General features: G+C 40.8%; 1 protein-coding gene across 1 annotated transcript; it reads left to right on the top strand.

Moving 5' to 3' along the window:
- The first annotated feature begins 5,354 nt into the window (after positions 1–5,354).
- Positions 5,355–10,470, top strand: zgc:56585 (SDR family oxidoreductase). The gene is made up of 7 exons (XM_013134759.4): positions 5,355–5,684; positions 5,881–6,004; positions 7,428–7,534; positions 7,905–8,001; positions 8,209–8,285; positions 9,190–9,353; positions 9,605–10,470. Exons 1-7 carry the CDS (start codon positions 5,490–5,492, stop codon positions 9,723–9,725), a joined length of 885 nt encoding a protein of 294 aa, XP_012990213.1. The 5' UTR covers positions 5,355–5,489; the 3' UTR covers positions 9,726–10,470.
- Positions 10,471–11,464: the final 994 nt, after the last annotated feature.

Raw genomic sequence — 11,464 nt, 5'->3', positions numbered from 1 at the left:
TCCATGCTTGGTGTGCGCCAAACATGTCCTCTGTTCTGGTGTCCAAATAATTCAATTTTAGACTCATCTGTCCAAAGAACATTATTCCAGAAGTCCTGTTCTTTGTCTACGTTCTCTCTTGCAAACTTCAGTCTGGCCTTAGTGTTTCTCTTAGAGAGTAAAGGTTTCTTCCTTGCACACCTCCCGTGAAGATTAAACTTGTACAGTCTCTTTCTGATTGTAGAGACATGCACTTTCACATCAACGGTCGCCAGAGCCTACTGTTGGTCCCGTGATGACATTTTAGGGGTTTTGGAGACTTTTTTTTAGCATCTTGTGGTCTGCTCTCGGGGTGAACTTGCTTGGACGGCCAGACCTGGGCAAGTTGGCAGTTGTTTTGAATGTCCTCCACTATTTTCCGGACAGTGGAATGGCTGATTTCAAACTCTTTTGAGATCTTTTTAAATCCCTTACCAGACTCATAAGCTGCAACAATCTTCTTTCTGAAGGCCTCAGACAGGTCTTTCGATCTCACCATGGTGTTCACTTTCACATCAACAGTCAGGAGCACACTAAACTGAATGTCTGAGGTTTAAATAGGGCAAGCCTCCTTCGAAATGCTGAGTCACAATGTTCTAATCATGTGCACCTGATGTGATACACCTGTGTTAGATTTCAGCCATTTTAAGTGGGACAAAATGTGGGGGTGTCCTAATTTAGTCCTCACCAGATATTAAATATCCATATGTCTAAATATGTTAAAAAACACGTTTTCATAGGGTGTCCACATTTTTTCACATGACTGTACATGTTGACACCAGACCAAAATAGAATATTTTGAGTTGCAATGTAGCGTGGCAAATGAATGCAAACTGATTTTTTATATTTTACATGACTTTTTTTAAAATATTTTTTTCCACATCAACAAAAAATTACTAAATTCCTGAGTTAAAGCATTTGGAAACATCCACAATAATTTCACCTATCACATCTCACGAAGGAATAGCAAAGTACTGGCAGGCTGTTAATACATGATCACTTACTCCCACCTGGTGGTCAAATATGAAACTACAGTGTTATCTGTCTGTAAGGGAGAAGCGAAGAAAGGGATTAGTAATTGAAGATGGTACATTAGTCACACAGGGGTGTCCAAACCATTCCACTGAGGGCCGTGTGTCTCCGGGTTTTTGGTTTTTCCTATAAATTAGTTCCCAGTTCACACCTAAACAACCAGGGGTAGAAACTAACCAATTAGTAACCTAATTAGTCAATCAAGTACAAGGAGAGAGTGAAAACCTACAGAACTGTTTGGACACCCCTGACATAGAAGATCAAAATGTGTGAACATTGAAATGATGCATAAAATCCATAAGAATTCAAATAAAAATAGTAACCACAATCCCTGTCTTTGCAGCGATCACCTGATTATAATTTGGAACACGTATATTTTATTTATTACGGGAAATCAAGCTGAGACCAAGGTCTCTTGTGCAGATGTGCTGTGTATTACAGCAATTATAAAAAATAAAAAGAACAATAAAAAGGTAAATGATCAAGCATTTCCATTTCCTTATTGGCACCAGAATATTAAGCCAGCTACTTTGCAAGACATTCCATTAGTGGGGAGTCATCATAGCCAAAAGCTATGTAAGCCTGCAGCATTTCAAAAACAAGCCAGTCTTCAAAGGGTGTTTAATTGCTGAAGGTTTTCCAGTTTATCCCTGAGGTAAAATAATATTGACATTTCTTTATAAAAACATATAACCAATGTCTGCTTCTTCACTTACTCAATGATATGTGTTTAAAAAGAGAAATGATCATCTAGCCAAATCCCAAGGTATCTATAGATAGGAGCATGCTCTATAACAGAACCGTCAAGTCCAGTAATATTGAAATCAAGGTCTTTGGGACCTTGAGAATAGCAGTTTTAAAAGCATTCAGTCTAAGGCAGGGGCATTCAACTCTAACCCTATGAGGGCCGGAGCCTGCTGGTTTTCTGCTCTACCTCATCATTAATGTCACCCAACAGGATTCTCAGGTCTAAATAAGTCCCTGAATAGTCCCTATATAGTCCCTAAACATGGAGTGGAACTGGCTTTGAGGACCAGAGTTGAATACCCCTGGCCTAAGGTCTATAAGTGACATTTTTAGTGCTTAAAAAATCCAACTGCATGAGGGAAAATGACTGCAGGAGTTGGTGCTGTAGCGTGTCATCAGCATAAACATTTTAATTACAGTTTTTCAAAGATATAATCTATATACAGAGTAAACATTAAAGCACCCAAAATCTGAAAACCCTGTGGAATTGCTTTGTGAACAGCAACACATTTTGATTCAATCTCATCTGAAATAACAGCCAGGGATCTATCGCTGATGTCAGCAGACCTGACTCAAGTTTGTCTTCCCCATCACTTTCTTAGTGTTGAAAGCAAGTAAAGCATCATACATGTTATTTACTGTGAAAAGAGCCAGGGAAATACTTTGAGTTTTTACATCAGAGTTATTCTGCATAAGCTCTGTAAAAAATAAAGAGACCACTGCACCTTTTGAGTGTGGAACAGAAGGTTTAAAATTAAGAGACCGCTGCAAATGTAACGCTTTTTTTCCCGGAGCTGTATATTTTTGTCTCTTTCATTTGTGGAGACAGAGAATCTTCTGTAAAGAGCAATATAGTGGCGATTGCAGGCATCAGGAATTCCAGTATCCAAATTATCTGTTTTGGCAGAGTAGTGTATTGTTTTTCAGGTTTTCCAGAAATTGTGTGGATTCCCATTATCAATCAATCAATTACATTTATTTATAAAGCCATAAAATGTTTGTCACAAAGTGCTTTTACAAAACACCCAGTCCGAAACCCCAAGAAGCAAGCAGCCACAGTGTTGAAGCACAGAAGCTAGGAAAAACTCCATGAAAGGGGATGATATTTAGAAAGAAACCTGGAGAGCAACCAGGCTCGGAGGGATGACCAGTCCTCTTCTGGCTGCGCCGGGTGAACATTTTAAGAGTATGAGTAAGAGTAAGTTGTAATCATTAATAAATGTGTCCAGAGTCTATAACACATAATCCAGGTCAGAAGCACGACCAGATAGACAAGGACAGGGTCAACTGGGGGGGGGGGGGGGGGGTCAGCAGAGTGGCAGCTGGAATCGTCCGGTACCGTCTTGATCTGCAACACAACCAGGAGGACTTTGGACAGGGACAGCAACGGGTCTTTCAAGCCAGCAGAGTTCACCCCAATTGCTCGATGGGCACAATGAAGAGACAAGAACGAGCCAGTGACTCCGCCCCCAAATGGCACTGGAGGGAGGGCATCCCAGTGGAGATAACAGCCCACCTGGCAGGACAGCAAGGGTGGACAGTATCAAGCCTTTTTGTCACCTTCACGCTCCCTGGGCCAGACTACACTTAATCATAAACCATGCTGTAGAGATTAGTCTTTAGTAGACACTTGGAAGTTTGCACTGTCTGCTTTTCTAACCTTAATTGGCAGATCATTCCAAAGTAGTGGACATCTATGAAAGCCCTGCCTCCGGCTGTTTGTTTAGACATTCTAGAAAGCTGTTTTCAGCACTAATTGAAGTTTATTTATTGATTTGTCAGGGTAACCGGAAAGAAGAGCATTGCAGTAATCTAGTCTAGAAGTAACAAAAGCATGGATTAGTTTTTCTGCATCAGTTTTTGATTACTTTTTTGCAATGTTTCAAAGATGGAAAAAAGCAGCTCAGGATATATTTTATATGTTCATCAAGGGAGAGGTCAGAGTTGAGGGTAAAACCAAGGTCTCTCACAGTGTTTTGGGATATGACCATACAACCGTCGAGGTTCACTGTGAGATCTGCCAACAAAATGCACAGGTTCTACATCATCCACTTCCTAATATCTGAAACGCATGCTTCCAAAGTAGCTAATTTTGGGTCTTCTCCATGTTTCATTGAAATATATAACTGTGTGTCATCAGCATAACAGTGAAAATTAACATTGTGATTCCGGATGACATCAACCAGAGGCAGCATATATAGTGAAAACAATAATAGGCCCAAAACCGAGCCTTCAGGAACACCTAAACATGCCTTTGATTTGTCAGAGGATATGCCATCCACACATATGAAATGAAGATTTAAACCAGGCTAGAACATGTCCACGTAGCCCAATATGGGTTTCCAGTCTCTCTAAGAGAATTGAGTGATCAATAGTGTAAAAGGCAGCACTAAGATCATTACAATCCAAGTCTAGTTACATTTTTATCAGGTTTGGCTTTTCTAGCAGGCTATATGTAAACACACGATTCTCAGTTGCCCAAAAGCAAGCAAGTAAGGACTTGAAGCTGTTTACATAGCTTTACCTCATGCCACATCTTTATTATAATAACTTTAGAGATATCCAAAATAAAATAGGGGTTTGATCTGTTCCGCACTCCAATGTTTTTGTGAAATGTGCTCATCTGCAATGGAATTAAAAACATTGTGTAAGATCTAGCTCAGTACAGAACTATTTTATATCGGAGATGTTTCCAAGTCCTAAACTCCAAGGACAATGATGTTGTTGGCACATTCGCAGGCAAAAAACTATATTATGTTCCTATGTTGGGGCTAATTGGTAATGTAGCATAGAAACTGTTTAGCAGTCTTGGCTGAAAATAAAACGTCTATGTTAATGAAAACACGAAAAACACAAACGGGTCAATATCATTATTAGTGATAACAGAGAACTAATCTACATTTCTATTCTGCCATGGACATCTGACCAGGAAATCAAATTGCTATCAATATGATCTGTGAAATCCAATATTACTTGCACAAGCCCTGAGGTTACTATTGTACCAACGCATCTATGATTATAGCCGACCTATTTCCGGTTTGCCCGGCAATCGCATTGCAATGTCATTTTAGAGCTTAGAAATTAAATTGCAAAGGGTGATGCTATTTTGCAATCTTCACATTTGAATTAACATTTAAATTTTGTTAACCACAGAGAGCGGGGCATGACTTTGAAAATGAAATGCCAAATGGTTTTTCATTAACATTTTAATAGTGACAGCGAATGTGCATATCAGTACATGCTAATTTTAATATTGACTGAAATAATGAAGGAAAATTAAATGTGGGATTGCATTAACATTTGAATTTAGTTAACTGTACGTCTGTTTACAAACTTCATCATGAAATAGGACACATAATAGTACACGTACGACTTTAGTATGCTGCTTTTATCAATAAAAAAAATGAAATACATCCTTCGGTAAGTAGATTGTATCTGAGAGGATAGGACATGGGGCATATGCCACCTTCTTCTAGGAGGACAGACATCGTCCATACGTGCTTAAAGGCAAAGTGTAATGTATTACCTTTCAGAGTATATAGCCTACCAGGACCAGCCTACGTTTCGGAGAGCAAAAGTTCGGACAGCGCCCTAGAGTCTCCCTAGTCTCCTCCATTATCTAGTATTGCGCGTGCGCGTATACTGACACCACGTCATTCAAAACATTTTCTTGCCACTGCCTACAACTTCTTATGATATGTACTTACAGCCGCTGTTTACTAATTCCCTTCGTGAAGTGTAGTTCTAGTGTGAGTGGGCCGGTTAGACTTCTATCTTACCTAACAACATTAATGATGGCATTGCATGGCAAAGTTGCACTTGTGACGGGTGCAGCACAAGGTTTGGGAAAAGGTTTCAGTGAAATTCTTCTGCAAAACGGTGCTAAGGTAAATACGTGATATGTCTCTGCCTCATCTGTTACGCCTTGCCAATCGATTCTTATGTCGTACTTTTATTTTAAAAAGACTTAGACACACCTTTTTTAAGTTGGTGAGGCTTTGTTAAATGCAGAAACATTTTTATTGCTCAAAAAAAAGATTTCGTTATTTTAGAAGTCAAAATCATAACATATAGTATGTTTAGGTTGCCCTGCTGGATGTGAATGAGAAAGGCGGAAAGGTTTTGAAGGCTGCCTTTGACAAAGAATATGGCCCGGACAGAACTCTTCTTCTGACCTGCACTGTTGAATCAGAAGAACAACTTAAAGGTAGTTATATCACCTGCATCTCTCCTACACCGGTATTTAAGTATTCACAACGCTTAGATTTTTCTGTGTTTTAAATGTTGTTGTTGTGGGATTGAAATAGATTCATTTTTTTTTATCTACACAAAATGCTTCCTGATGTCAAGGGGATTCTCCACATTATGAATGAAATAAAGTGTAGTAATTGTATAAGTTTTCACACCCTTTGTTCAAGCAAGCTTAAACATGTTCAGGAGTAAAATGTCTTATTAAGTTACATGTACTTTGGGGTTTAATGACAATCCTTTCTCTGCGCCCCCCCCCCCCCCCCCCCCCCCCCCCCCCACACACATACACACCTGTATGGTCATTCAGTCAAATATTGAATTTTACGATTTAACAGGGAGGATTTCAAGTGTGTTACAATGTAACTTGAATGAATTAAGGTACATTTAAAGGAAATACTACACTGGAGTGCTGTCCTCAGGGTTCAGTCTCTGATTCATTGAGGTTGTATTCTGTATGAACAAACAGTGGTGAGTCATATCCAGGTTTTTTTATGATTTCAAAAGCCTCAAAGAATGTGTTCAGGTTACTATGGAAATATAAAAATATGCATAACATGATTTATAAACTGAAACCAGTCCAGCATGGGCTAGTCCAGGCTAGTAGAGAATATTTGGGCCGCGTTGCGACCCGCCCTGTTCATGAAATCAACAGGCTGACTACATTCAAGCTAAAGAGATTTAGAAACATTAACTCTTAACTCATCTCGGAATCACTTCTTTTGGAATCCAGGTTGTTTTTGTGAAACCTGACTGCCATTATGGGTTCTCGTCTGTTGTGTGATGTTAACTGTAGTTGTACTCTGCCTGTGAAGGTGTCTGCTAAAATGCATGAGAGGAGCAACTTTACTGTTTGTCCAATATGTTCCTAGTCTATCTGAAAGACTGGGCATGTTTCAGTTAATGGGGGGCTGTCAGTCTGGAACCAATGACCGAAGGTGCGTTGGCCTGCATGGCTCCTATGTATTTAGAGAGTGTGGACTTGTTTTCTGGTTTGGAGTGTAATTCGTATCTTGACTCATTACACAAGACCAAATCCAGGAATATTGCGTGATTTATTGGGTATTCTCGAGGGGTTGCGTTTCAGTTTTGATGTAAATCTGCATGCTTTTGCACATGTTTTGTGCAAAACGCTGAAGATCATTAACGAAGAAGACACCCAGCTAAGTATGGTCCATTTGACATTACAGTGGATTTGGGGAGGATCATTGACAGAGATAAAATATTTATTTTGTCGTTTTTGGCCGACACTTCCAGACAGTGGTTCTGACACACACGTGCCAGGAAGGACTTCACAGCATGCATGAACTTTCTGTCACTTTGCAAGTCATACATTTCCTGTCAGAAGTGTTACCATTTCAATTCTCTTTCTGTTTTAACAGATGCCTTTCAGAAAACTGTTGACACGTTTGGTGGTTTAGACATCGTCTGCAACAATGCTGGGATTGTCAATGAGAATAACTGGGAGAAATGTGTCTCCATCAACCTGGTAAGATGGGGGAAGTACCCCCCGCCCCAGTTTAATACTGAAAGATAATTCTGTGTATTTAGAGAAGTTGTTTGTTTCCAGTAATAAAGCTGGTGAGAGTTAGTATCTTATCCAGCATGACTGACTGTGGTTGACTTAAGGACAAAACCATCCTTGAATTAAAACATTATCTATGGCATAAATGAATTGGATAACAAGGTTATGATAATTTCACCCCAGGAAGAGAAGCTGCTGCTTCGCCGATACCGGATTTTGATCCAAATGAAGATTAAATTAATATGCACTTAATAAATATGCCGGTATTCCATGATTTGAACCAGTTTGTTGCTTTACTGTGATGATCACCTGGGTCCCTTGTGCCATCCTACAGAATGGAGTGGTGCGAGGAACTTATCTGGCCCTCCAGCACATGAAGAAGGAGAACGGAGGTCGGGGAGGGGTCATCGTCAATGTCTCGTCCTTGGCAGGTGTTGTGTCCACTTGTAATACTCACTGTCACTTTCACTTTAGGTACCCAGGCAAAGTCCTGGCTGATGAATTGCACCGAATTCCTCATGTGGGGCTCTATCGGATCGGACTTGATCAAAGTAGAGCCCAAAATTGGAAGGGGGGCGGGGCAGCTATTTAGTATGTGCCTACTCCGAGTCCGTCTAAATGATGTGTTCTTTCCTCAGGTCTGGGTCCCCTGTTGACTGCTCCCATCTACACAGCCACCAAACACGGTGTGGTGGGATTCAGCCGAGCGATGGCGGTAGGTCCCGCTTTGAACCTGTATCCAGTGCGTTCTGCTCTGATGTTTAATCAAGTGTTCAGCTGTGTGGTCCAAAAGGCATATAGGCTTGAAAAAAATTAATAAATGCAGCTCTGAAATAGGGTTTAGATTTGGATTAGTCCCAAATGGGTTTCCCTAGTTAGCCCTCGTCGGAGGATGTGCAATGTAGGGCATGATGATGCCCCTCAGTACTTGTGAGAAAAAGAACACAACTGTTCAGAAAGAGGATATGAGTCTGTACAGTCAACCCTTGGCACAGAAGTAGTGCCTTCTCCTTTCCATGCAATATCTGGTGTCATCATCAGCAGTTGCTGTTGCCTTCATACGCTGTTACTGTTGGGTAGACTGTTGTAGCAGGACATGAGGGCAAGAAAAAACCACAACTATTGAAATAACAGCAGAGTTCCTCATGCTATATGCAAAATAAGGGGCCATAAGTAAGATTTTTACTGTGCTACTCCTGAGATTTTTACTGCTAGCATAAATAAAAGCATAAATTGCCATGACATCTGCAGTTAATGTTTTAATTTCATGTTTTAAAAAAAAGACATTTTGGAGTTCCTGAGACAGTCCCCATTTAAAGTTTCCATAGATCCATCTATCAGTTTGTATTGACTTGTGGTCTCTTCATACATGTTTTAGACTCCATACTTTCCTAAATCATCCTGGAATAACTAATACTATTCCTGTCTCATTCAGTAAGGGAAGATGAGGCAAGTCGTGTTCTTGTTTAAATTCAGTCTTGCATTCGTTAGAGGGAGGATTCTACTCCGTTAATGGTTTAATGCTGCTCGTGCTAAATTTGAAACAACTTAATCCAATTGACTGTGGTTGTATATCTCAAATATTGTTTAAAACATTGATGGTCTGTGTGTTTTGACAGGATGCTTCTAGCGTGTGTGACTACGGCGTGCGCATTAACATGCTCTGCCCTTCGTTTGCCGACACCTCCCTCCTCACCTGCCTCACCTCGGATGAGACAGCCGGGCAGTTCATCAGTCTGAGAGGCGTAGCGGAGAAGATGAAGGACCAGTTTGGCGTGCTCGAGTGAGTCTTACTTCCCCTGCCGCTTTCCCTTCGGAAACGCACTGTTAGCGACACACTAACCCATGTGTTGGGTTCTTAACCCGACTTCAAGTAGCCCTGCTACAGTTACTGGTGCGTGCCCACACCTCAGTCTACGCTGTTACTCTGTTGGGCGTGTTGCATTCTGACTGGTTGGTGGGGGGGGGGGGGGGGGGGGGGTGTCTTTGTTTTAAAGAAGGCTGAGGACATTATTGTCACATCTTTCTTTCCAGAGTCTCTGTGGTCGCCGAGAACTTCTTGAAGCTGGTAACGGATGAGAGTCGGAACGGAGAGGCTCTGATGGTTCAGATGCAGGGAGCTTCCTATGTGACATTTCCCAAAATGTCTGCCTAGCTGATCAGTAGTCCCCCCCCATCCTGAACCCCCCACATCCCCTGTCTGCCTAGCTGATCAGTAGTCCCCCCCCCCCCATCCTGAACCCCCCACATCCCCTGTCTGAATTACGCTCTATGGCTAAAACCGAAATCGACCACTTGTCCCCTAAGAAGCTGTAGGTGATTGTGGTGCCATTCTGATGCAGATCTGAAAGAATAACTTATTTTAAAATACGTTTTTGCGTGAAGACAGCCCCAGGCATGTAAGGTAACATCCTGAGAAAGTGTTAAGTCTCACTTTTAAAATGTAGTCTGTTAATTCAGGCCTAAATAATTGTTGGTGTCTTGTCCAACACTTAGACCAAAAACATTTAAATAAACTAATTTTAAAACTGATAATTTGAACATTAAGAAGGATTATGTCATCCTTCTGACGAGTTTGAACTGGCCAGTCAGCAGTCTGGCTTTGAGGATCTTCAGCGCTGACCTCACATTAATGCCTGTCTGTTTTTGAGGAATGCTCCCATCCTCCCTACAAGGGACAGCTGCTCTCTTATTGTACCTCATTTAAAAATGCTGGAAGGAAAACGACTCCCTTTGTGCACAAATCTGGTACCACCGGGCATTATGGGTGGCAGTTGTTATAACTTTACATGTTGCTTAATTTCTGGTGTGTTTTTGTTAAGGAATAATGTAAGAATGTCTTAAATTTGTCTGTAGTAATCAACGCAATAATCAGTTAAAATGATATGTCCTCTGTTTTAGATCTGTCCTCTGTCTTGACTTGTGGTCTCTCTCACAGGACTTGCTGTGTTATGGAAATGTCTAATGGGCATGTAGACATCTCAAGTTCATGTTTCATGGTTTATTTGTCAAATGCACCAAACAACACAGCGTCATCCAGCACAATGAAATTATTGTGACATGGCACCCAACAACTACGTAGTGAGAGTTAAGAAGCAGAATATAAAGCAAAAATACAACCAAACATAAAATAAAGTAATAATATACATAACCCTGTACACTAGCAGCGGTTTAAAAATAGTACTGTAAGCTAGCAGCAATCTGGGTAGTAGTATGAACATTGTAGATATGACAAGTGTGGCAGTAATATACAAGTGTGAACTAGCAGCAATTTTGTAGAATTATTGAATATTATAGATACGTATATTCACCTAAAGGATTATTAGGAACACCTGTTCAATTTCTCATTAATGCAATTATCTAATCAACCAATCACATGGCAGTTTCTTCAATGCATTTATGGGTGTGGTCCTGGTCAAGACAATCTCCTGAACTCCAAACTGAATGTCAAAATGGGAAAGAAAGTTGATTTAAGCAATTTTGAGCGTGGCATGGTTGTTGGTGCCAGACGGGCCTGTCTGAGTATTTCACAATCTGCTCAGTTACTGGGATTTTCATGCACAACCATTTCTAGGGTTTACAAAGAATGGTGTGCAAAGAGAAAAACATCCAGTATGCGGCAGTCCTGTGGGTGAAAATGCCTTGTTGATGCTAGAGCTCAGAGGAGAATGGGCAGACTGATTCAAGCTGATAGAAGAGCAACTTTGACTGAAATAACCATTCGTTACTACCGAGGTATGCAGCAAAGCATTTGTGAAGCCACAACACGCACAACCTTGAGGCGGATGGGCTACAACAGCAGAAGACCCCACCGGGTACCACTCATCTCCACTACAAATAGGAAAAAGAGGCTACAATTTGCACGAGCTCACCAAAATTGGACAGTTGAAGACT

The sequence above is a fragment of the Esox lucius genome, chromosome 7 (genome assembly GCF_011004845.1).
Source record: "Esox lucius isolate fEsoLuc1 chromosome 7, fEsoLuc1.pri, whole genome shotgun sequence".
NCBI classification, from domain to species: domain Eukaryota; kingdom Metazoa; phylum Chordata; class Actinopteri; order Esociformes; family Esocidae; genus Esox; species Esox lucius.
The sequence above is the reverse complement of the archived record's forward strand: the minus strand, read 5'-3'. Positions and strand labels throughout refer to the sequence as shown.

Coding starts and splice junctions, on each gene's coding strand:
- zgc:56585 (XM_013134759.4), top strand. CDS start 5,490: ATGATATGTACTTACAGCCGCTGTTTACTAATTCCCTTCGTGAAGTGT. Junction 7,535..7,904: donor AATGTGTCTCCATCAACCTG/GTAAGATGGGGG, acceptor GCCATCCTACAG/AATGGAGTGGTGCGAGGAAC. Junction 8,286..9,189: donor GATTCAGCCGAGCGATGGCG/GTAGGTCCCGCT, acceptor GTGTTTTGACAG/GATGCTTCTAGCGTGTGTGA.